This window comes from Panulirus ornatus, chromosome 40 (assembly GCF_036320965.1).
Source record: "Panulirus ornatus isolate Po-2019 chromosome 40, ASM3632096v1, whole genome shotgun sequence".
In the NCBI taxonomy this organism is placed as follows: domain Eukaryota; kingdom Metazoa; phylum Arthropoda; class Malacostraca; order Decapoda; family Palinuridae; genus Panulirus; species Panulirus ornatus.
The window spans coordinates 16718136-16741380 of NC_092263.1; the positions used below are offsets into that span (position 1 = coordinate 16718136).

General features: G+C 38.6%; 1 protein-coding gene across 1 annotated transcript in view; it reads left to right on the plus strand.

Moving 5' to 3' along the window:
* Positions 1–23245, plus strand: part of LOC139761481 (uncharacterized) — a 248581-nt gene that overhangs the window by 194292 nt on the left and 31044 nt on the right. The window contains exons 35-38 of the mRNA XM_071685735.1: positions 3238–3358; positions 10056–10182; positions 13775–13995; positions 19786–19895. Coding sequence (XP_071541836.1) covers positions 3238–3358; positions 10056–10182; positions 13775–13995; positions 19786–19895 — 579 coding nt within the window. The remainder of the gene's footprint in view (positions 1–3237; positions 3359–10055; positions 10183–13774; positions 13996–19785; positions 19896–23245) is intronic.

Sequence of the window (23245 nt, forward strand, 5' to 3'; positions counted from 1 at the left end):
TACAACATTGTTGGAACCACTATTCCTTCAAACATACCCATTTTTGCTTTCCGAGATAATGTTCTCGACTTCCACACATTCTTCAAGGCCCCCAGAATTTTCGCCCCCTCCCCCACCCTATGATCCACTTCCGCTTCCATGGTTCCATCCGCTGCCAGATCCACTCCCAGATATCTAAAACACTTCACTTCCTCCAGTTTTTCTCCATTCAAACTCACCTCCCAATTGACTTGACCCTCAACCCTACTGTACCTAATAACCTTGCTCTTATTCACATTTACTCTTAACTTTCTTCTTCCACACACTTTTTATATATATATATATATATATATATATATATATATATATATATATATATATATATATATATATATATATATATATATATAAATATATATATATATATATATATATATATATATATATATATATATATATATGTATATATATATATATGCCCTGGTTTAATCCATTGACAGCACGTCGACCCCGGTATACCTCATTGTTCCAATTCACTCTATGCCTTGCACGCCTTTCACCCTCCTGCATGTTCAGGCCCCAATTGCTCAAAATTTCTTTCACTCCATCCTTCCACCTCCAATTTGGTCTCCCACTTCTCCTCGTTCCCTCCATACCTGACTCATATATCCTCTTTGTCAATCTTTCCTCACTCATTCTCTCCGTGTGACCAAACCGTTTCAAAACACTCTCTTCTGCTCCCTCAACCACACTCTTTTTATTACCACACATCTCTCTTACCCTTTCATTACTTACTCGATCAAACCACCTCACACCACATATTGTCCTCAGACATATCATGTCCAACACATCCACCCTCCTGCGCCCAACCCTATCTATAGCCCATGCCTCGCAATCATATAACATTGTTGGAACCACTATTCCTTCAAACATACCCATTTTTGCTTTCCGAGATAATGTTCTCGACTTCCACCCATTTTTCAGTGCTCCCAGAACTTTTGCCCCCTCCCCCACCCTGTGATTCACTTCCGCTTCCATGGTTGTGCTTTTATTCAGTATTATTTAATGTCATAAAAATTTAGTGCAATTTTAGTTGTACATGGTGCATGCTGCTCAGTAGTTTTTGTAATATCCTAATTCAAATTTCCCGGTCAGTTTTTGTTAGTGTTTTCACCTTATCTTGTATAACTACTTGGTGGTTTATAATCAGTTTCATTTGTTCCTAAGCAATTAGTCCCTCTTGTGTTTTGTTAGTCATGCTTTGTCAGTGTTTTATTTATCTTTCATCTAATGTATTTCAAAATTGTTTCTAGTCTCATTTCATCTAATGCTCTATTGTTACTGTGAAGCTAAATTTGTAAATTTTTTACAGAAATCTGGTACCCCATAATGCTTATCTCTGTATTATATAACGTTATAGAATGTTAGTACAATTGTAGTTTTCTCTAGTGTATTTTCATTCAGTGCTATTGGTTGCAATTTTTTTAGTCATGCTATTGCCAGTCACATTTCATTTGAAGTTTTATCAGTCAGTTCTCGTTCTTTTGAATGCTCTTTACTAAACATAATATCCTGGGCAATAGCCAGTGTTTTGACATTTCAGTTATACATGTACACCTCTGATTTTCCGGCACTCTTGGTTCCAAAGCCTTGCCAGATTAACCATTTTGCCGGACCAACCGTGGTCATGTAATAATAATTCATCAACACACCTCTAACCCACTAATTATACATCTCCCATGTGTCTAAAGTATACCATGGACTGCTAGAAATTTAAATTAAACAAATATTAAATGTAAATTAAATAAATAAATGAAATATATTATACACCTGCTCAGGACTGAGGTGCTCGTCAACTACAAGTTTTGCAAATTCATCCACATACTCGCCAGCTCCTTCATGGTTTGCAGACCACTTTTCTCCTCACTTTTTATTCATGGAAATTCCATGATGCTTCTTAAATCTTTGAAGCCATCCTTCACTATAGTCACGCTCATGTTGTAATTCAAGTTCTTTATGGAACAACTTAGCCTGATCCATTATCATGCTACCTGACAAGTCCACTCCATCATCCCAACGCTGTCAAAACCATTCCATCATCACTCGACCATGCTCAGTACTCTTACCTTCTTTCATAGTTTTTCTAACCATCATTTGCTTCTTGGAATCTCTGTCTGCATAGAATTTCAATATTCTCTCCCTTTGCTTCTTTATATCATAAACAGTTGATGAACCAGTACTGTAGATGTCACACAGCTTATGCACCGAACTTTTTTTCAACAGTTCTACTTTATCTTGGATCAATATGGACTTGTGTTTACGTTTGACACCATGACTGACACTCTCACATGGCTTAGAAGCCATAGCTAGGGTTAGATTTAAGCAAAATAAGCTAAGAATCTCACAGAATTTTGGTATCATCACCAGCAAGTGCAGTGTAAAGAATGTTAATAAGCACACCCTACACACAATGCCATCTGTGGCCGCCCAGTAAACTAGTCTGGTGGCTGCGGTAATTTCAAGTTCCCTCACATAAATTTGTCCAGACTAAAGGAGGTGCCGAACCATCAGTTGCCAGAAATTCGGTGGTGTTTTAATCGTGTTGTATTCATTCAATGACAACTTGTTGGTACCTTTTACTCAGTACCACTTGTTTCTAGTCAGTATATTGTACTCATTATGTATCACAGGCATGTTTTAAACAGTTACTTCATCTTACAATCTTTTGTCTGTCATTTGAATTTGGTTTCTCAAGGAGCACTATGAAGACATCTTGTGATCAATTGTGTTATTCTCAGAGTTTTGATGTTCATATATTTTGTGTTATTGTATATGTTTATAAAATGAGATCTCAGTAAAACATATCTATCTAACAAGGTAAAAACAAGCTAAAGAACAATTTCACATTGATATTAATGGTAAGATATACCAAATGCAGGTAAAAAGGGCATAATTGAAGGCATTCAAGCTTTTGTGTATGCACTGTTTCTTAAGGAGGGACAATGACAAAGTGAGTTAGCAAGGTGATACTGCCACTAGGAACAGAGGATGGGATTACCGGTGGGTTGATATTGACAGCCTATTTTCCTCAAAGAGGAGAGAGCTCTCCCATTTTCCCTTTTCACTGGCTGACTCCGGTTAGAAAGAAAGACCTTTTAAGATCATTTATAAAATTGTTTTTTGTTACACATTGCAATATAGGTAATGTTATTTGAGGAACATCTTTTGATATTCTTATATTATAAATATCATCAACAGATCATTTGTGTATGAGCCAGATGTGTATGGCAAGATCATCTACAATCAGCACTTACCTGTACCTTGGACCAGTTTTCTTGAGGCTCCACAGTGGTACAGACTTACTAATGTATTCCAGAAGGTGAGTACAAGCAAGTAAAACTGATATGGGGGAGTTTTCAAAATTGATAATAAGTCTGATAACATAAATCACAGAGATATATTTGATACACAAGAAAATACGGTTACCTGGACAAATGGAGTAAAGCTTGAAGCTAAAGGAAGTAATACTGACATGAAAAAGTTTCTTTATGTACAGATGCGCTGGACATTGAGAAAAGGAAGGGAAATACTATTTGTTGGCTGGATGAAGCAGCAGATAAATTAATTTCAATAGTAAAGAATTTTTGACAAAAAAGAAATGTGACTCAAAAAGAAAAATGAGAAGGATTTTTTTATACTTCTGAAACTATGTTTATTTGAAAAACAGCTTTTACATAAATAATATCTGAAGTCCCCCACATTAACCTCATCATCATTAAGATGGTATCTGTTGTTTAATACCTTTATGAATGTAACAATATTTGTCTCGTTCTTGGAGATTTAAACATATGTTCCAAGAATATTGATACACTGAATTATATTCTCTTAGGAATGATAAAGCTAAAATTCAACCTTTCTCTGCTCAGTATGCTAAAATTCTCAGTTAGCTACTCAGATGATATTGAGGTCAAACTAGTAAACATCTTTATAAAACCTTTTTTCTTTCATGCTTGTTTGCCATTTCCCAGGTTAATGAAGTAGCACCAGAAAGAGGCAAAGAGAGGCCTCTTTCATTCACGTCCATTCTTTGGGTGGTATGTGTAATGCACTGAAACCACCATCCACAACAAGGACCCATAGACCTTTCCAAGGTTTCCCTGGCTGCCTCATATCCCCTAATTCAGTTCAGTGACAGCACATTTCTTCAGTTTTCTCTGTCTCATGCATTCCTTTCACCTTCCTGTTTGCTCAGACCCCAAACACTCAAAATCTTTTTCATTCCAGCCTTCCATATCCAATTCAGTCTCACCTTTCTTCTTGTCCCCTTCATTTCTGACACACATCCTCTTTGACAATCTCTCCTTACTCATTCACTCTATATGTCTAAACCCTCTCAGCACACCCTCCTTTGTTATCTTAGCCACATCTTCTTGATATCACACCTCTTTCTTACCCTTTTATTACTTACTTGATCAAACCACCTCTCATTGCGTATTGTCTTGAAACATTTCATTTCCGGCATATCCACACTGCTTCACATATCTCCATCTACAGCCCATGCCTTATACCCATACAACATCACTGGCACTATTATTCCTCTAAACAACCCATTTTTGCTTTCCAGATAATTTACTTTCTTTCCATATTCCTCAGTGCTTCCAGAATCTTCACCCCTCACCCACTCTATTGATCACTTCCGCTTCTTAGATTTCATTCACTGCCTTGTCCATTCCCAGGTATCTAAAATGCTTCACTTGCTCCAGATTTTCTCCATTCAGATTTACACCCCAATTAACCTGTACTTCTGCCCTTCCAAACCTAACTACCTTGTTTTTATTCACATTTACTCTCAACTTCCTCCTTCCACACACTTTCCTAGACTTAGACACCAACTCCCATAGTTTCTCACTTAATCTGTCATGAGTTCTGTGTCATTAGCAAAGAACAACTTACTTACTTCCCAGGCCCCCTCACGTCTTCCCACAGACTGCATACTAGTCCCTTTCTCCAAAACTCTTGGATTTCAGGGGCTTTTGGGTCAAAGGTCCTAAAGTACAGTGAAGACGCATTTGCCCTGACAAAGATATCTGGGTATATGTATTTTTACTATGTCTTGGGTTAAATGTGCTGATAGTTGGAAGGAAAAACTAGAAACACTTTTACAGGTGAGTGGGCAAGTGTAATGTGTCTCCCACCACACTATAACTGACCATCATGTTTACTGCTAAGGTGACATCAACAAACTCATCTTTACTATACTTTCAATTAGCCAAAATTCACTATTTTTGCCTTGAATGAACCTCTCAGGTCAGGTCAAAGGCCATCTTCACTCCATTCTGCTCTTCACTACATAGCATTTTCCTGATACCCTTGTCTTCTCTACAGTCTTATAGATCAAGTCAAAGCACATCTTCACTATACCCTAATCTTCATTAGACACCTGTACTTATCACATCCCTGACACCATAGGCCTTTGGCCTAACCCTTATAGTTTATGCCAAAGGCTGTATTCTCAGCATCCTCATTTCAATATGCCCTTATCTTCACCACACCATTACAAGTCAGGTCAGAGGCTGGCTTCACTACCTTTAACTCAACCACACTCTCATCTTCACTAAATCCTCTTCAGTATGTTCTTATCTTCACAATGCCAACATAGGTTACTTCAAAGGTTATCTTCATATCTCCTGTGTCACACCCTCATCACTATACTCTTCATGCGATTGGCTTGAGACCTGACCTTTGCTGGTCATATTTGCATTAGATTTCAAACTTATGGTCCATTCAGTTTCACCCCCCCTCCTTCCTGGGAACTTGGTTGACCTCAGCACCTTATTTTTGTTTCCATACTCTCAGCATTTTGCTTTGACACACTCCCAAATGCTCAGTAGCTTTACAGTTTCTCTAAGGAGTTTGTCACCAGAACCATGTCATCTGCACACAGCAAATAATTAACCTCCTATGCACCCTCATCCCCAGCATGCTGTGGACCAATGCTTCACTCTAAGACCCTTACATTCACTTCCATCTTCACCTTGACCATGGACAGATTAAACAGCCATGGTGCCCATGGTGCCATCACACATCCTTGATAAAGACCCCATTACTGAGAACAACCCACCTTCCTTATCATCTTATCAAGAATCTGGATCGCCAGGCAGAAGTAAGGAAAATAACCCTTCAGTGGACAGAACAAAGGAAGCATGCCTGAAAATATTCAGCAAACTCTTTGGACCCCTAAATAAGACTAAACCTGCAATTTGCGTATGAAGGTTGATCGCCACACCTAAAGAATCACAAAGAGCTAATAGAAAAGGTCCGGAGAAGGGCAACAAAGCTAGGACCAGAATTAAGACAAGCAAAATCCCAGGGTAAGGCTTGAAGCCTTAGATTTGCCCATCATATAGGAAAGAAGAGTGAAGCATGACATCATCAGTAAAATGTTGATGACCCACCTCTCAGGCCCTCCTACCCCTAACAGACTGCAGATTTGTCCCTCCCTCCATGATCACCATGTTCACCTTCCTCTCAAACCCTCCCATAAACAAATTAAACAACCATAGTCACATCTGAAGCTACTTGCCGTATACCAGCCTTCACCTAGAAGCACTCATCCTCCTGTCCTCCTATTCAAACACATGCCTCTCTCTTTTGATAAAAACTCCTCACTGTTTCTAATTGCTTTCCTCCCACACCATATATTTATAATGCCTTCCACAAGGCATCTTTATCAACCCTCTCATATACTCTAGTCCAGTTCCATAAGTGCCACACACAAATCCTGTTGTTTTTCAAAGTACTTCTCACAACCATGTTTCAAAGCAAACACCTGATCCACACATCCTCTACTGTAATTCCTGAAACCACATTTGTTACTCCTGAGACTGATGCTCTGTGCATGCCACCCTCCTCGCAATCACCACTCTCCTATACCATTCACCAAGTACTCTTAACACACTTATACCTCTGCAATTTGAATATCCATACTTATTTCCTGCCCCAGGAGCCCTATCCATCTTCTATAGGACTCTTGTAGCACTTAAGAAACTGTTGACATCCATTGGAAAGGATCATGGATCATAAAGTGGTGACATTAAGTCTATATGGGGAAAGTGTGGCATTTGAGCAGTATTTGGTGCTTTCATTGTGGTAGTCTTATGGTGGGCATAAAGTGTCTTGAGGTATATTGAAATGGTGTTTATAGTGTTGTAGGGATGGGTTGTGTCCAGAGCATAGATGGGAAAGTGTTACTTATGTGTATCTTGGTAGTGTGATTTCAGATGGGTGTATATCATGTGGAATGGCATTTAAGATGGAGTTGGGAGGGCAGTTGTTGAGTGCTTGTCAAATCATGTAGTTATGTGTATGTTTTGTCAGTGTTTTGTTTGGTCTTGGTAGTGGGATCTGTGAGTGTAGGTTGCTAAGTGTGAGGCAGGGGTAGGCTTTTTATTTCTACTTGAGGTTGGTGGATAGTTGAAGAGTGGTTTGGAAGGGAAGTATCCATTGATGTTGCAAAGAAATGAGTGCCAAGCACATTGAAGTGGAATTGTATTAGGAGGAACTTTGTCCCATTGGTAGATGATGTTTGTGCTTGTTGGGAAATAATTGATTGTTCAGAGTGCTCTTTTCTGTGTGGTTTGCAATCTTGTTATATTGCCTTTTGACAGGGTAGATGACCAGGCAGGTGAAGTGTAGTTATTGATGGAGTGGATGAACAGTTTGTTGAGGATACAAAGGTATTCTTTTTCTTGTCCAAACCTATTATCAATTAGTGCTCTCAGTGAATTTAGTTAATACATTGCTTTTGTGTTGATATCACTGGTGTGGGGAGTGTTTTGTTAAGTAGGAATTATTGGTCATTCAAGGTGATGGGATTGTACACTTTAGATTCGTGCCTGTTTGGGATTGAAAGAGTGGCTGAAGGCATTGTAAGAAATGCAGACATTCTTTTCTGGGTGAGCCACTCTTCCTATCATGTAAGACAGTGTTCCATTTCTGTTGTTACTTCTGTGGTGTCAGGTTGCTTTGGTGATTGCAAGGTCATCTGCATACAAGAGGACCTTCTTACTGTGATTTGCAGATGAGATCATGTAGGAAGAGATTAAAGAGAGCTGGAGAAAAGCTGTTTATCAGGGGATGAAGCCTTTGTGAATGAATCTGGCTTAATTGCCAGTTATGAAGATGTCCATCCACTTTTTTTTATTATGGAGGGTGCTTTTAAGTATCTTTTGTGTGAAGAAGTGTTGAATGCTTTGTTGATGCCATGTAGGATATGTTTTGTAAGGCCTAATGTAGTGTAGTAGTGAAGTGATTGGGTCAAAAGTCTTTTGTATAACTTAAAGTGGGATATTTTGCTTGACTATGTCGTGAAACAGTGTTTCAAAGAGGTTGGGAACTGAAGACATAGGTGATGCAAGACAGTAAGAGGAGGAATTGGGTGGGTTGGTGGGTTTTAGGATTTTGTTGTGTAGCCAGGAGTGTTTGACGATATCTGTAAGTACTTTGATTGCAGTTGAGCCAAAGTGTTTTATGTGAGTTTGATATGTTGTCTGGGTTTGTTGTAAGAGAGTTCTTTTGGTTTTAATTATGTTGCTTTCATAGTAGTCTTCAACTTCTGCTTTATGCTTACATATATCCTCACACTTAGAGTTTTTATTTCTCTGAATGGTCTTGATATTTTCTCTCTCTTTAGACGTATCAACAAGGAACACTTAATGAGAGTGCACATGGTCTTAAACACCTAAAGATGTTAAAGAATTTTCAGCTATGGGATTTAGCTTGATATCGATGGCCTTAACTCAGGTAGGTAGTAGGGGTAAAGGACAGGCATCTAACTAACATGAAAATGAGATTAGAATATACCTCAAAAGTTTGACAAGATGTTTTTCTTGATACATGCCCATTTCCAGTTCTCCATATTCATGTAATTCACTATGTATTAGAGAGGAAAAAGCATTCTTAAAAATTTTGCAGTCTATGTAAGCTGTTTTTACACTTACCCACATTAGATGTTAAGTTTTCAAAAAAGGCATTAAGTGTACAGAATCAGGTTGTACAAAAGAGTGATATTGACTAGGATATTAGATGTATGTGTATGGCACAGTTGTGTTATGAGAAATAAACAGTAGTAGGAAACAGCATGTTGGTTAAAATGAGGGAGTGGGAAGTAGAGAGAAGCAAGATTAGGATTTGGTGTTGCATATCTAATTACATGATACATCAGGGTATGAAATTAAGCAGAACTTTAGATTGATTGTCTGATATTCTGCAAGTCGTATATGTGATGGACAGCTAACAGAAATAATGAAGATGCTTATTTGTGATCAAAAGTATAATTTTTGAGGGGCATACTAATAGGTATCCATGCAGTATTTCTTCAGTTTTCATGGAGAAGCTGATCATGGAACATGGAGAGTAATGTTTGATAAGTTGTGGAATTTTGTTCCAAACTTTGTGCTCTTCAGATGTTTAGAGAATGTTTGGGGATAGTCAACTTTTGATGATGTGTTCTGAAGACATTTGGGTAATGTGTGGTAAGGATGCAATATAAATGTTAAGTTGTGAATTGAATCAGCAGTTTAGAATTTGTATTGTATGTCAGTACAGCAATGTAAGTTAGACAGTTTAGGGATGGGAAAAGGTGCAGAGTTCTATTTTTCATACTGCTGCTTGCATTTTATTCAGATGATTTCTTACATTTATTTTTCAGATTATATTTCATCTATCATATAACCCTGGGACACCTTTTATGGTGCTCTTGCAGCCCCAAGGCTGCAATACAATCGGTAGCAGGGAAATGATGGAGTCATTTCAAGTGAGAAGTTCGTTGAGGAGATTGTTGTCCTTTTGTCCAGTGATAGTGATTCATCCTTATTAGAAGTGACTTTTTAATCCTGTTGTAACCTTATGCAGGTTGAGTGTGGTAACACCTTTCTGGTTATATATATACCTGTATCTCAGATATGTATTCCAGTGTTTACATTCAATTTTAAGAAAATATATTACTCTTATTATTTTCCACTAAATAATAGCTCAAAACAAGGAAGAAAATTATTACTCATTAATAATCCCATCAGGAGTCACCAGTAGTTGCTGCTCAAAGGGTATTAGCTGGTGGAATGGATGGCATTACAAGTGGATGGGAGGCTCTACACTTGCCTGGTGCTCTCTCTCTGCCTTTCCCTGGCACAGCTACTATTATGGGTATGTATGATACTCTGTGGCATCACATGTCACTTGCACCACACCGATTTATATGTTTGCATCCCATCAAGGGGATGACAGTGGCTAAGAGTCTCCACTTCTTTTTTTTATGTTGAAGGCTCCAGTCACGGACAAAAGTCCACATCAAGGCTAGGCCTTGATTGAAATATAGAGAGAATTATGAAAAGGAAAAAGGAAAGACAAGGGAAAGTATTTATGAACATTAGAAGTGAAAGACCTGTCTTTGAAATGTGCCTGGTCATAGTTATTGGGAAACACATGAGATGGTAAATATTCCAAAGCTTCGATGTGTAAGGAAAGAAGCAGGTACCAAAACAGCCCATCCTTGAGTTGCCATTGGCCATACATTGATCATATGATGCAGCAGCTTGCCAAGAATTGTGTGGTCTAATTAGTGGTAGGGGCACACAAGCAGCCAGCTCTTGGGATGAGAAACCAAAGTAATATCTCCCTCACATGAACCATTCCAAGTAAGGCTGCAGTTTTTACTTGCATGGATATGGAGGATGGAGGGAAGTGGATACAAATGCAGGGGCCTATAGCAAGAAGGGAAGTAAAAAGGGCAATAGTGAGGTAGATAGGAAAGGCACCTGAAATGCTGAATTGTGCAAAAGAAATTTATAAGAGTGGATACATTTGATATGTAATTTAGCATGAAAACAGAAGGTTGGGGCTGAGGATTGGGTGAAAGCTATTATTTTTCCTTTATTGAAAGGAATAGGTGTTAGGGACTTATGTAGCATTTATAAGGGAATAAGTCTGATAAGTATAGAGACTGAGTGTGAACGAATGTGGCCTTTGTTGTCTTTTCTTAGCACTGCCACATATGAAATGACACCCCCCTCCTCCGCACACATGTGAGGCAGCACTAGGAAAAGACAACAAAGGCAACATTCGTTCACACTCAGTCTCTAGCTGTCATGTATAATGCACCAAAACCACAGCTCCCTTTCCATGTCCGAGCCCCACAAGACTTTCCATGGTTTACCCCAGAGGTTTCACATGCCCTGGTTCAATCCATTTACAGCACGTCAACCCCGGTATACCACATTGTTCCAATTCACTCTGTTCCTTGCATGCCTTTCACCCTCCTGCATGTTCAGGCCCTGATTGCTCAAAATCTTTTTCACTCCATCCTTCCACCTCCAATTTGGTCTCCCACTTCTTGTTCCCTCCACCTCTGACACATGTATCCTCTTTGTCAATCTTTCCTCACTCATTCTCTCCATGTGACCAAACCATTTCAATACACCCTCTTCTGCTCTCTCAACCACACTCTTTTTATTACCACACATCTCTCTTACCCTATTATCACTTACTCGATCAAACCACCTCACACCACATATTGTCCTCATACATCTCATTTCCAACACATTCACCCTCCTCCGCATAACCCTATCTATAGCCCACGCCTCACAACCTTTCAAGGCCCTGGGACTTTTACTTTTTCCTATCACCAGCGGTTTACATCTGTGCATACCTGCTGTTTGAGCACCCTAAGATGGTAAGTCTGTCCTTAGATTGTTTGAATCCTGTGGGGTCTTCTGTTAGTGTTTTCCTAGGTGTGCATCACCAGAATAATGCACTTACATCTGCTCAGGACTGAAGTGCTTGTCAGCTATGAGTTTCACATATTCATTCACATACTCAGAAGCTCCTTTGTGGTTTGCAGACTGCTTTTCTCTGCACACTTTATTCATGGAAATTCCATGATGCTTCTTGAATCTTTGAAGCCATCCATCACTGTAGTCACGCTCATGTTGTAATTCAAGTTCTTTATGGAACAACTCAGCCTAGTTCATTATCATGCTACCTGACAAGTCCACTCCATCACTTCTTCACTGTTGAAGCCATTCCATCATCACTAGATCGTGCTCAGTACTCTTACTGCCTTTCATAGTTTTTCTAATTGTCATTTGCTTCTTGGAATCGCTGTCTGCATAGAATTTCAATATTCTCTCCCTTTGCTTCTTTATATCATAAACACTTGATGAACCAATATTGTAAATATCAAACAGCTTACGCACTGAAACACCACGATCCATTTTTTCAACTTCTACTTTATCTTGGAGCGATATGGACTAGTGTTTATGTTTGACACCACGACTGACACTCTCATATGTCTTAGAAGCCATAGCTTGGGTTAAATTTCAGCAAAATAAACTAAGAATCTCACAGAATTGCAGTATCACCACTAATAAGAGCAGTGTAAAGAATGTAAATGAGCGCACCCTACACACAGTGTCATCTGTGGCCGCCCAGTAAACTAGTCTGGTGGCTGCAGTAATTTCAAGTTCCCTCACGTAATTTTTCCGAACCAAAGGAGATGCCGAACCATCAATTGCCATAAATTCAGTGGTGTACCTGTACAACATGCTAATAATGTTATACTGTTTGTACTATTTGTAAACTATTCTTATCTACTTTTTTTATTACCAGTATTCTTTAAAATGGGTTTCATATGACATTTCCCCTATACACAGGAAAGAGAGAACATATGGTTACTATGTCCCAGGGCCTTGAAAGGTGTTAAAATTTACCCAGTAACATACTATGCAAATAAAAAATGGCTGGTTACCACCAAGCTTCTCTTAGAATGGTTTAAAAAATATTTTGTTCCAGAAGCCAGAGCACACTGCATATCTGTAGGCCTACCAGAAGACTGCAAAATTCTTCTTATAAATTTGCAATTAATTTTTGTTTAATCTTGTATGATTTATACCTGTAATCTTGTTTCACTAATGTACTATTGTACATGTACTTCATTTATTTTATTTACATTTAATTTTTTTTTTTTTTTTTTATACTTTGTCGCTGTCTCCCGCGTTTGCGAGGTAGCGCAAGGAAACAGACGAAAGAAATGGCCCAACCCCCCCCCATACACATGTACATACACACGTCCACACACGCAAATATACATACCTACACAGCTTTCCATGGTTTACCCCGGACGCTTCACATGCCTTGATTCAATCCACTGACAGCACGTCAACCCCTGTATACCACATCGCTCCAATTCACTCTATTCCTTGCCCTCCTTTCACCCTCCTGCATGTTCAGGCCCCGATCACACAAAATCTTTTTCACTCCATCTTTCCACCTTCAATTTGGTCTCCCTCTTCTCCTCGTTCCCTCCACCTCCGACACATATATCCTCTTGGTCAATCTTTCCTCACTCATTCTCTCCATGTGCCCAAACCATTTCAAAACACCCTCTTCTGCTCTCTCAACCATGCTCTTTTTATTTCCACACATCTCTCTTACCCTTACGTTACTTACTCGATCAAACCACCTCACACCACACATTTAATATTTTTTTAATATAAATTTCTAGCTGTCCATGGTATACTTTAGACACAAAGGAGATGTAAGATTAGTGGGTTAGAGGTGTGTTGATGAATTATCATTATGTGACCACAGTTGGTATGGCAAAATGGTTAATCCAGCAAGCCGTTGGAACCAAGAGTGCCAGAAAATCGGTGGTGTACTTGTATTTTAATTTCTGTTGTTTGATTAAATAAATTTTTGAGAGTACGGAATTAACTCATACAGAATACTTTCTTATTTTCAGGTCAACATATAACTACTTTTGACCTCCGACACTACCAGTTTCTTGGGCCCTGTTCATACCTACTGACCAGGGATTTTGTTGGCGGTGACTTTTCTGTGGTAGGTGTGTATCATTCTGAAGCTGGAATGGTAAGGCTGGAATCACTGGTGGTACAGGGCACTTCAACCAATATCACCTTGCATGTAGATGGCACCATGGATGTCACTGAAGCTGATGCAGAGGTAAACATACACCATTTTTTAACCCTTGATTGTCTCATTTTCTTCTCCATATGTGTCTGCTGTTTCCCACATCAGCAAGGTAGTACCAGGAACAGACGAAGAAAGGCCTCATTCACTAACCTCTTTTCCCTAGTTGTCTGAATTTGTCATGAATAAATTACTTAATAACACATTGTCTGACCACATTCTCTCTCTCCACAATAGAAGGAAAACTGGTAGTGAAGATGAGTCACAATAAATGTGAACTAATTATAGTGAGTATCCCAGCCATGAATAAGATAAACTTAGTGTGATGCACACAAGCAAGAACAAGATTTAATGACTTTAGAATAATATAGCAATTTGAAGAAATTCTGAAAGACTAGAGAATCCTATCCCAATAATAGTACAGACAGGTAACTTTTATATTCATTCTATTAAATGGCTGGAAAGAGGTGCAGATTATGGATGTAGATATGATTACATAGAGAAGAATTATGGATAAGCAGATGAAAGAGAACTGCTCCCAAGACTAATTGATTTATGTGGTTTACTCAGTTTTGTGCAGGTAAACCACAGCCTGACAAGAGGGAACAATCCAATAAATCTTATTTTTACAAATGACATGACTGCTTTTGGTTAATAATTCAGATTTTCAGATCATAATACATCACTTCAGCAGTTAAATGGAGATGAATGAATGTGAAAGTGATACAGCAACAGGAAACAACAATGGGTTGAGTGATTTTTCATCATGAAAAATCAGACAGGAAAAATATCTGTTTGTATCTCTGATGCCCTTTCCCTCTGGGAACTCCCATCAGTAGGATAGCCATGGCAAAAGGGTTTCCACTTATCCCTCTCTTCACATGCTTCCCTCACATACACCATTCAATTCTCCAACCAATTCTCTCCCTCCAGTACTCTTCCACTCAGTTTCCCCATGTTATTGGTGGTGTCCCTCTCACACCAACTCCTTTAATCTTACTGTCATACACTCTCCTTGTAACCTCCACATCTTGCATTTTTTTCCATATGCCTAAACCACCTCAAAGTATTACATTTCACTCACTATACCACTCCACAATATATTCCCTTTGCATTCCCTCCCATAACAAATATCTCATACACCTCTTCATTTCTTTCTTCATTCCTTTTAGTCATTCCATATGGTCCTTGCAAATACTTAATTTCCACAGCCTGGATTCTTGACCTCTGACTCATTCCATGTCCATGTTTCAGCTCTGTAGGTCAGGGTCAGGAGAACTGTGCTGTTCCTCAATCCCTTCTTAACTTCACTTCTTATTTCAACCCCTTTAATTGTACTATAATACACTTTCCTTGTAAACTCCCTGTCTGGCATTCTGAAACTTTCACTTGCCCAAACCATCTCAAAGTATTATGTTTCACCCCACTCTTCCACTCCACAATTCATTCCCTGTCATACCAAATCTCTCATACACCCACTGATTTCTTTCTTCCTTCTATCTAGTCATGCCGCATGCTCTTTTCCACAGCTTGGATTCTTGACCTCTATGACTCATTCCACAGCCATGTTTCGGTTGCATAGGTCAGTGTCAGGAGTTCAGTGCTGTCCCTTAATCCTTTCCTCACTTCCATACTTACTACTCTACCCTTCATTATTTATTCAAGAGACCCAGTGACTCTTCTAGCCTTTACTGGTCTCTCCTTTATCTCTCCTTTTTTATCACCAAATTAGCTCCCAAGTGCTTGAATATCTCTCTCTCTCTCTCTCTCTCTCTCTCTCTCTCTCTCTCTCTCTCTCTCTCTCTCTCTCTCTCTGTCTCTGTCTCTCTCTCTCTCTCTCTCTCTCTCTCTCTCTCTCTCTCTCTCTGTCTCTCTCTCTCTCTGTCTCTCTCTCTCTCTCTCTCTCTCTCTCTCTCTCTCTCTCTCTCTCTCTCTCTCTCTCTCTCTCTCTCTCTCTCTCTCTCTCTCTCTCTCATATATATAATGCCATTTAGTACACTTTCTTCTCTGACTCTGCAGGGCTTCAGAAAATCTATCTTTTCATTCTGTTTCCACTCAAACTCCATTACGTTATTTGTACTGGCATTTACCTTTAGCTGCCTACACTTACACACATAAAGCACACAACCCTCTGTAACTCCTCTACACTCTCAGCAAGCAACACCGTACCATATGCTACCAGGCATGTCACTGGCCTCCTTACCTCACCATTGAAAGGATTCTGAACACAAATTGAAATGTGATCTTTAGAAACAATAACTTAGTGACAAACATAGAAATACCTATCTATCTATCAATCTAATCTATATATCTGATGCCTGTTCCCTCGAGTGGGTGGCCATGGCAAAAGGGTCTCCATAACTGGTGAACATTAAAGCCTTTAGTGCCTAACCCTTAACAGGCCACTGGCAGATGGCAACTGTAACACAATGTTTTCAGAGGCTCCTACCTGATGTTCTCACCAACTATTACCTAATGTGTCTATCTAATGCTCCAAACTACTGCATCTACGTAATTTTTCTAACTAATGTTCCTACTTACTACTTCTGCCTTGTGCTCTTGTCTAATGGTCATACCTTCTACTTCTACCTGTTATTCCTATTAGTTTGCCCAAAGGCAAGGCTAATGCATAACTCTCACTGCAGATAAATGTATATTTATGAAGAATGAGTAGTGTTAAGTGTTGTTAAGTGTTATGTGTGACAAGGAGGGATTGTGGACAGAATCCCAGCAGTCCACATGTGGGTGAGATAGGAAGACAAGACAGCTACTTGGGTCAAAGGAGTTTAACTTGACAACCACTGAAGAGCTGGCTTACTACGTAGCTGTCACTTACCCTCCTGATACCTAGGCTGGTAGAACTGGTAATATTCCTCCCTGGTCAGTGGCTGCCTACCAGCTACTACCTTTCCATACTTTAAAAATTAAACCAAATAGTTATTAAGCAAATACCACAGAAAAATAGAACAAGTAAAAATTGTTAAACACCTGGGGACAGAAAACTGTGAATGAATAAAAGAAGACATGGGAAAAAAAAGGATAGTAATGAAAAACAGTAATGATAAAATTGATTGAAAAATTGTGAATGAAGATGTAGAAATATCGAACTCCCATAGAGGAAAACAAAAAATTAATGAAGAAAATATTATGCAGAACATGGAGAGAAATCCAAAGTCTGTTCACATACATGAATAAAGCAAAAAACAAGAAAATATATTGGACCCTGTAAGGTGGGAGAAAAATACAAAAATGACTTCAAGGCAATGTGCAGGATGTTGATTAAATAATATAAATTGCTATTCAGCTCAAAATGTTTGGAAAAGTTAAAAGATGAACTGCTTTTCCAGTATGATGAAAATGCATTCATAAAGATTGAAATGTTGTATGATGATATAAACAGAGCAATTGATCAGCTCAAAGAAAGTTCAGCTCCAGGACCAGATAGAATCCCAGTCCTGTACCAAAAAGACAAAATCCACAATAGCATAACCATGTTATTATTGAGGCAAAGTCTAGAGGAGAACAAAATTGCAGACATTCATAAATTGGCGTATGTAACACTGATACACAAATGACAATTGAAGTGAACACCTAAATGTTACAGAGTGTTAGCTTAACTTCACTTGTCATAAAAATCTTTGAGTGATAAAAGGATTTTTATTAAACCATGTAATTAAGAGAGAAGCTATATTAAGGCCAAAATGGATTTGTGCCAGGAAAAAGTTTGCAGACCCAGTTATTAGTTCCATACAATGACATACAGGAAAGATTAATCTTAGGAAACAGAATGGATTCTTTTTTTTGTTAACTTTGCAAGAGGACATGATAAAGTAAGCCACAAGATTTTACTGTAGCAGTTTACTAAACATAACTTTAAGGTTAAGATAGAAAGATGAATTAAAGAGTTTCTGACTGACAGAAAGTTCAAAGTTACGTCTGAGGAGGATATCTGGGGTACCACAGGGAACAGTGTTAGCTTCAGTACCATTTGTGATAATGATATCAGGCATTGACAGTTAAGTTAACAAAACCATTGTAAGGAACTTTGGTGATGATACCAGTGTAAGCAAAATGATTGTATCGGAAACTGATCAAATGGTGATGCAAAAAGACAGACACAGTATGCAAATAGGCAGAAGTGAACCTGATGGAATTGTGTAGATAAATCTGGGCAAATAAGTTATAAGACAAGGAAGGGTTCATTAATGGTACCATATATGGAACCAACAGGGAAAATGAGAGTGAAAAGGATGTAAAAATTGTGGGTGTCACCATAGATGAGACACTAGATTTTAGAGAACATATTGAGATGATATTATCAAGTTAAGTTATTAATCATGTGATTCTGAAAACTTTCTCAACAATAGGTGGAAACCTGTTGAAGAAATTATTTAATGTATTTATAAGAAGCAAAATTGAATACTGCTGTGTTGTATGGTCACCATCAAAACAAACAGTGAAAAAATTAAAGAGAATTCAGAAGCACTTCACAAGCATAATTGAGGAATAGAACATTTAAACTACCATGGAAGGCTGAAAGAACTGCAACTATGTGACTTAGAAGAGAAAGGTATATGATAATATATACATGGCATCAGAGTGAAGGTACAAATAAAAGGTGTTAAATTTGAAAGCCGCTTAGCAGGTAATATACAGTTATTAAATCTTCAAGAATACCTTAGAACATACTGAAAGTAAATCAGTCAATATATGACAGCCAGTTCAGAAAAGTAGGATGATTATTCGATGTGCTGCCAGGAGAAGTAAGAAACGTGCATGGACAATTACACAAACGTTTAAGAGTACTTGACACTGGATTGAAATCAATCCTAGATGAACCAAGAATCAGTAATTATAAACTGCAGGTGGCAGCTGAGAAAAACAGTCGAATACTTAAAAAAAAAGTGCTGTGAGAGATTTGCGCTACCCTTGCAATTTTGGCTAAATCTCATTGTAGGCACTCATAGTTAGGTAGGTACGCACTTCACTTTTCTTTTTTTATTTTTTATTTTTTTATTATACTTTGTCGCTGTCTCCCGCGTTTGCGAGGTATAATAAAAAAATAAAAAATATTCTTCTGTTCAAATTCTGGAAACTACTCTGCTTTTCTCTTGTTACCTCTGTGTAATTTGTAGATTGCATTTGAAAAATCAATATTATTATTATTATTATTATTATTATTTTTATTATTATTTTGCTTTGTTGCTGTCTCCCGCGTTTGCGATCTTTACAAAGATCACTCAGACCAGAAGTAAAGTTATGTAGAACACAGGGCAAATGTCGAAAGTCTAGATTGAAGATCAAAATTAGTGTAACACCTTCGCAAGTAAGATGGTCATTCTGTAGGAAGTCAAAAGTGTTCAGAAATCTTTACACAAATTTTTCATTTGTCTATACTAAGATGAAGAGCCAGGCATTCTTAACCTTATTTATTTACAACTTCACCACACCTCCCAACCCCTAACAACCTCAGTTTGAAAGATCCTGAACCATTCTGATAATAGTCCTTTACATTACAGTATACCTAAATACAATCTTGTGCTTATTTTTGAATTAATTAGATCAACAGTTTATCTATGCTGCATTGTATGTTTCCCAATATTTTATTCATACTTTTGTGTGAAAATTTTGGTAAGCAATCATTCCTAGGATCTTAACCTCCTTCTTTGTTTCCATTAGATTGTTCAAATTTTGTTGATGTGTATTCCACAAAAGCATCGCCAATGTGAAGTGGGGGATATCTGCACAGATATTGTTGTTCCTTTGAACTTTTATGACCATGCTTTTGTTTTCATGATATGATAGTAATTGTACAACTGGCAGGTATATACTGGTAGTTATCAGTCTGGTGTGAAGATGGATGGCCTGCTTGTGACCTGCAATAAGATGACACGAGGTTGTTCCATCACTGTGTCTGGTAAATACTTTGGAAGGTAAGTCAGGAAAGATATTTCATCTTTAATGCTATTTTGATTACAGCTCATAAAATTTCTTACTCATACTTTGAAATGGATTGATTAATCAGAATAATTGTACATTGTTGTCACTAGTTGAATACTAAGAGTACAGTTGACAAGTAATCAGGAGCAAAGTATCATTGCTACTCAATGCTTAGTGTTTTACTTTGGAATGGGTAATGTAACCAATAACAGTGATAATACATCTCACTTGAAATCCTCTTTTTATATGTAGTATCTTTGATTTGAAAACCAATATTTTCTATGAGTAAACAGAATATTTTGAAAGGAAAAAATTATAACATGTTGAAGTGAATGTAGAATTCACCTTTCATACACATATTATTATTATTATTAAGATTATTTTCTTTCCCTTTTCCTTTTCTTCTTGATTGTCATTTCTCTTTTTAGCAAGGTAGTGCCAGGAGCAGATGAAGATTGCAGTGCACCAAAATATTCCCTAGGATGAATGTTGAAATCCCCGAAGTAGAGGATCTTGGTTTGAGGTTGAGAGGATGCCAGTGTCATGGCAGGGGTTTAGATAGCTGAAGAGAGCTATAGAATTTGTAGAGTTTGAAGAGCAATAGGCAAAACAGAGGAAAAGTGTGGCATTTGGAAGACAGACCTTGAGTCACATAACATCAAAGTTTGGGGACTCAAGGTCCTTGAGGTGTGTAACAGGAATGTTGATGTTGGAATAAGCAAAAACACCATCTTTGAACTGGAATATGGGTATGAAAAAGAAATGAGTGAGAACATATTGAGACAAGTGTGTTTCAGAAAGAATTAAGATATTAGGCAAGGTACTAGACAGATGATATTCAACAGAAGAGAGGTTACTAGAGAGACAATGAATGTTGGTGTAGTGAATAGGAAAAGAGGAAGGTCCATTAGAGAGAGAAAAGTTGTTGAAGGGAAGGGTACTCCTACTGTCTGAGCCTCCCCTCTCATTAGCAGTAGAATCAGGTGGAAACCAGAGATTTTTAGCACCTCATGATGCCAGGGACCAGGGGCCATAAATTGCCGGTTTCTGCATTAGCAAGGTAGCTCACATTTATTCTATATCTGTCATATGAAATGTACCAAAATCACAGCTCCCTGCCCACACCCAGGCTTGACAGACTTTTTCATGCTTTGATCTGGATGGTTCACATGCCCTGGTTCAATCCATAACAGCACTTTGGCCCATGTATACCAATTATTCCAATACACTCTATCCTGTGCTTGCCTTTCACCCTGATTCCTCAAAATATTTATCACTCCATCCTTCCATCTCCAATTTGGTATTCCCGTTCTCCTTGTTCCTTATACTTCAGACACATATATCCTTTTTGTCAGCATTTCTTCATTCATTCGCTCCATATGTTCAAACCATTTCAGAAGTCTCCTCAGCTCTCTCAATTGCAAACTTTGTGTCACCACACCTGTTACTTACCATTTCATTATATACTCATTCAAACCACCACAGGCCACATATTGTCTCACAAACATTTCCTTTCCATACCGTAATTCTCAGTAGCCCATGCCTCACAAACCTATATACCTATTTTTACCCTCCCAGATAACGATCTCTCATTCTACACATTCTTCAATGCTCCCAGAACCTTCGCCCCCTCACCCACCCTATGACTTATGTCTGCTTCCGTAGTTCCATTTACCACCATATCCACTCCCAGGTATCTAAAACACTTCACTTCCTCCAATTTTTCTCCATTCAAACTCACATCCCAACTAACCTGTCCCTCAAATCTGCTAAATCTAATAACATTGCTTTTATTCACATTTACTCTCAACCTACTCCTTTCAGACACCCTTCTAAAGTCATTCACCAACTTCTGGAGTTTCTCACTCAAATCTGACACCAGTGCTGTATCATCAGCAAACAACTGACACACTTCCCAGCCCCTGTCATTCCCCACAGACTGCATACATGTCCTTCATTCCCCACAGACTTCATACTTGCCCCTTTCTCCAAGACTCTCGCATAGACCTCCCCTACCACCCCACCCATAAACAAATTAATCAGTGACAGACCAGTGTTCATTTGGACCAATTCACTGTTCTCTCTTCATACTTGTATACATGCCTTACACCCTTGATAAAAACCTCACTGCTTGTAGCAGCTTTCCTCCCACACTGTATATTATAAATACCTTCTGCAAGGAGGGAAGTGATGACAGGTAGTGATGGAGTGAGTATTTTGAAGGATTGTCGAATGTGTTTCATGACAGGGTGTCAGATGTAGGGTGTTTTGGTCAGGGTGGTGTGCGAAGTGAGATAGTCAGGGAGAGTGGTTTGGTGAAGAGAGAAGAGGTGGTGAAAGCCTTGTGGAAGATGAAATCTGGCAAAGTGGTGGGAGTGGATGGTATTGCAGTTGAATTTATTAAGAAAGGGAGTGACTTGTTGTTGATTGGTTGGTAGGGATATACATTGTATGTATGGAGCATGGTGAAATGCCCGAGGATTGGAGGAATTCATGTATAGTGCCATTGTACAAAAGCAAAGGGGATAAAGGTGAGTGTTCAAACTACCAAGGCATAAGTTTGTTGAGTATACCTGGAAAATTGTAAGGGAGAGTATTGATTGAGAGGAGGAAGGCATATACAGAGCATGAAATTGGGTAGGAACAGTGTGGTTTCAGAAGCGGTAGAGGATGTATGGATCAGGCGTTTGCTGTCAAGAATGCGTGTGCGAAATACTTGAGATAACAGATGGATTTCTATGTGGCATTTATGGATCTGGAGAAGGCATATGATAGAGATGCTTTGTCGAAGGTCTGAAGAATATATGATGTGGAAAGTAAGCTGCTAGAACCAGTGAGAAGTATCTATCAAGGGTGTAAGGCATGTGTACAAGTTGGAAGAGGAGAGTGATTGCTTCCCAGTGAAGGTCTGTCTGTGGCAGGGGTGTGTGATGTCAAGATCGTTGTTAAATTTGTTTATGGTTGGGGTGGTTAGGGAGGTAAATGCAAGAGTTTTGGAGAAAAGGATGAATATGCAGTCTGTTGGGATGAGAGGGCTTGGGAAGTGAGTCAGTTGTTGTTTGCTGATGATACAGCTCTAGTGGCTGATTCGAGTGAGAAACTGTAGAAGTTGGTAACTGAGTTTGGAAAGGTGTGTGAAAGGAGAAAGTTGAGAGTAAATCTAAATAAGAGGAAGGTTATTAGGTTCAGTAGGGTTGAGGGACAAGTTGATTGGGATGTAAGTTTGAATGGTGAAAATTGGAGGAAGTGAAGTGTTTTAGATATCTGGGAGTGGATTTAGTGGAAAATGGGACCATGGAAACAAAAGTGAGTCACAGTATGGGAGAGGGGACGAAGGTTCTGG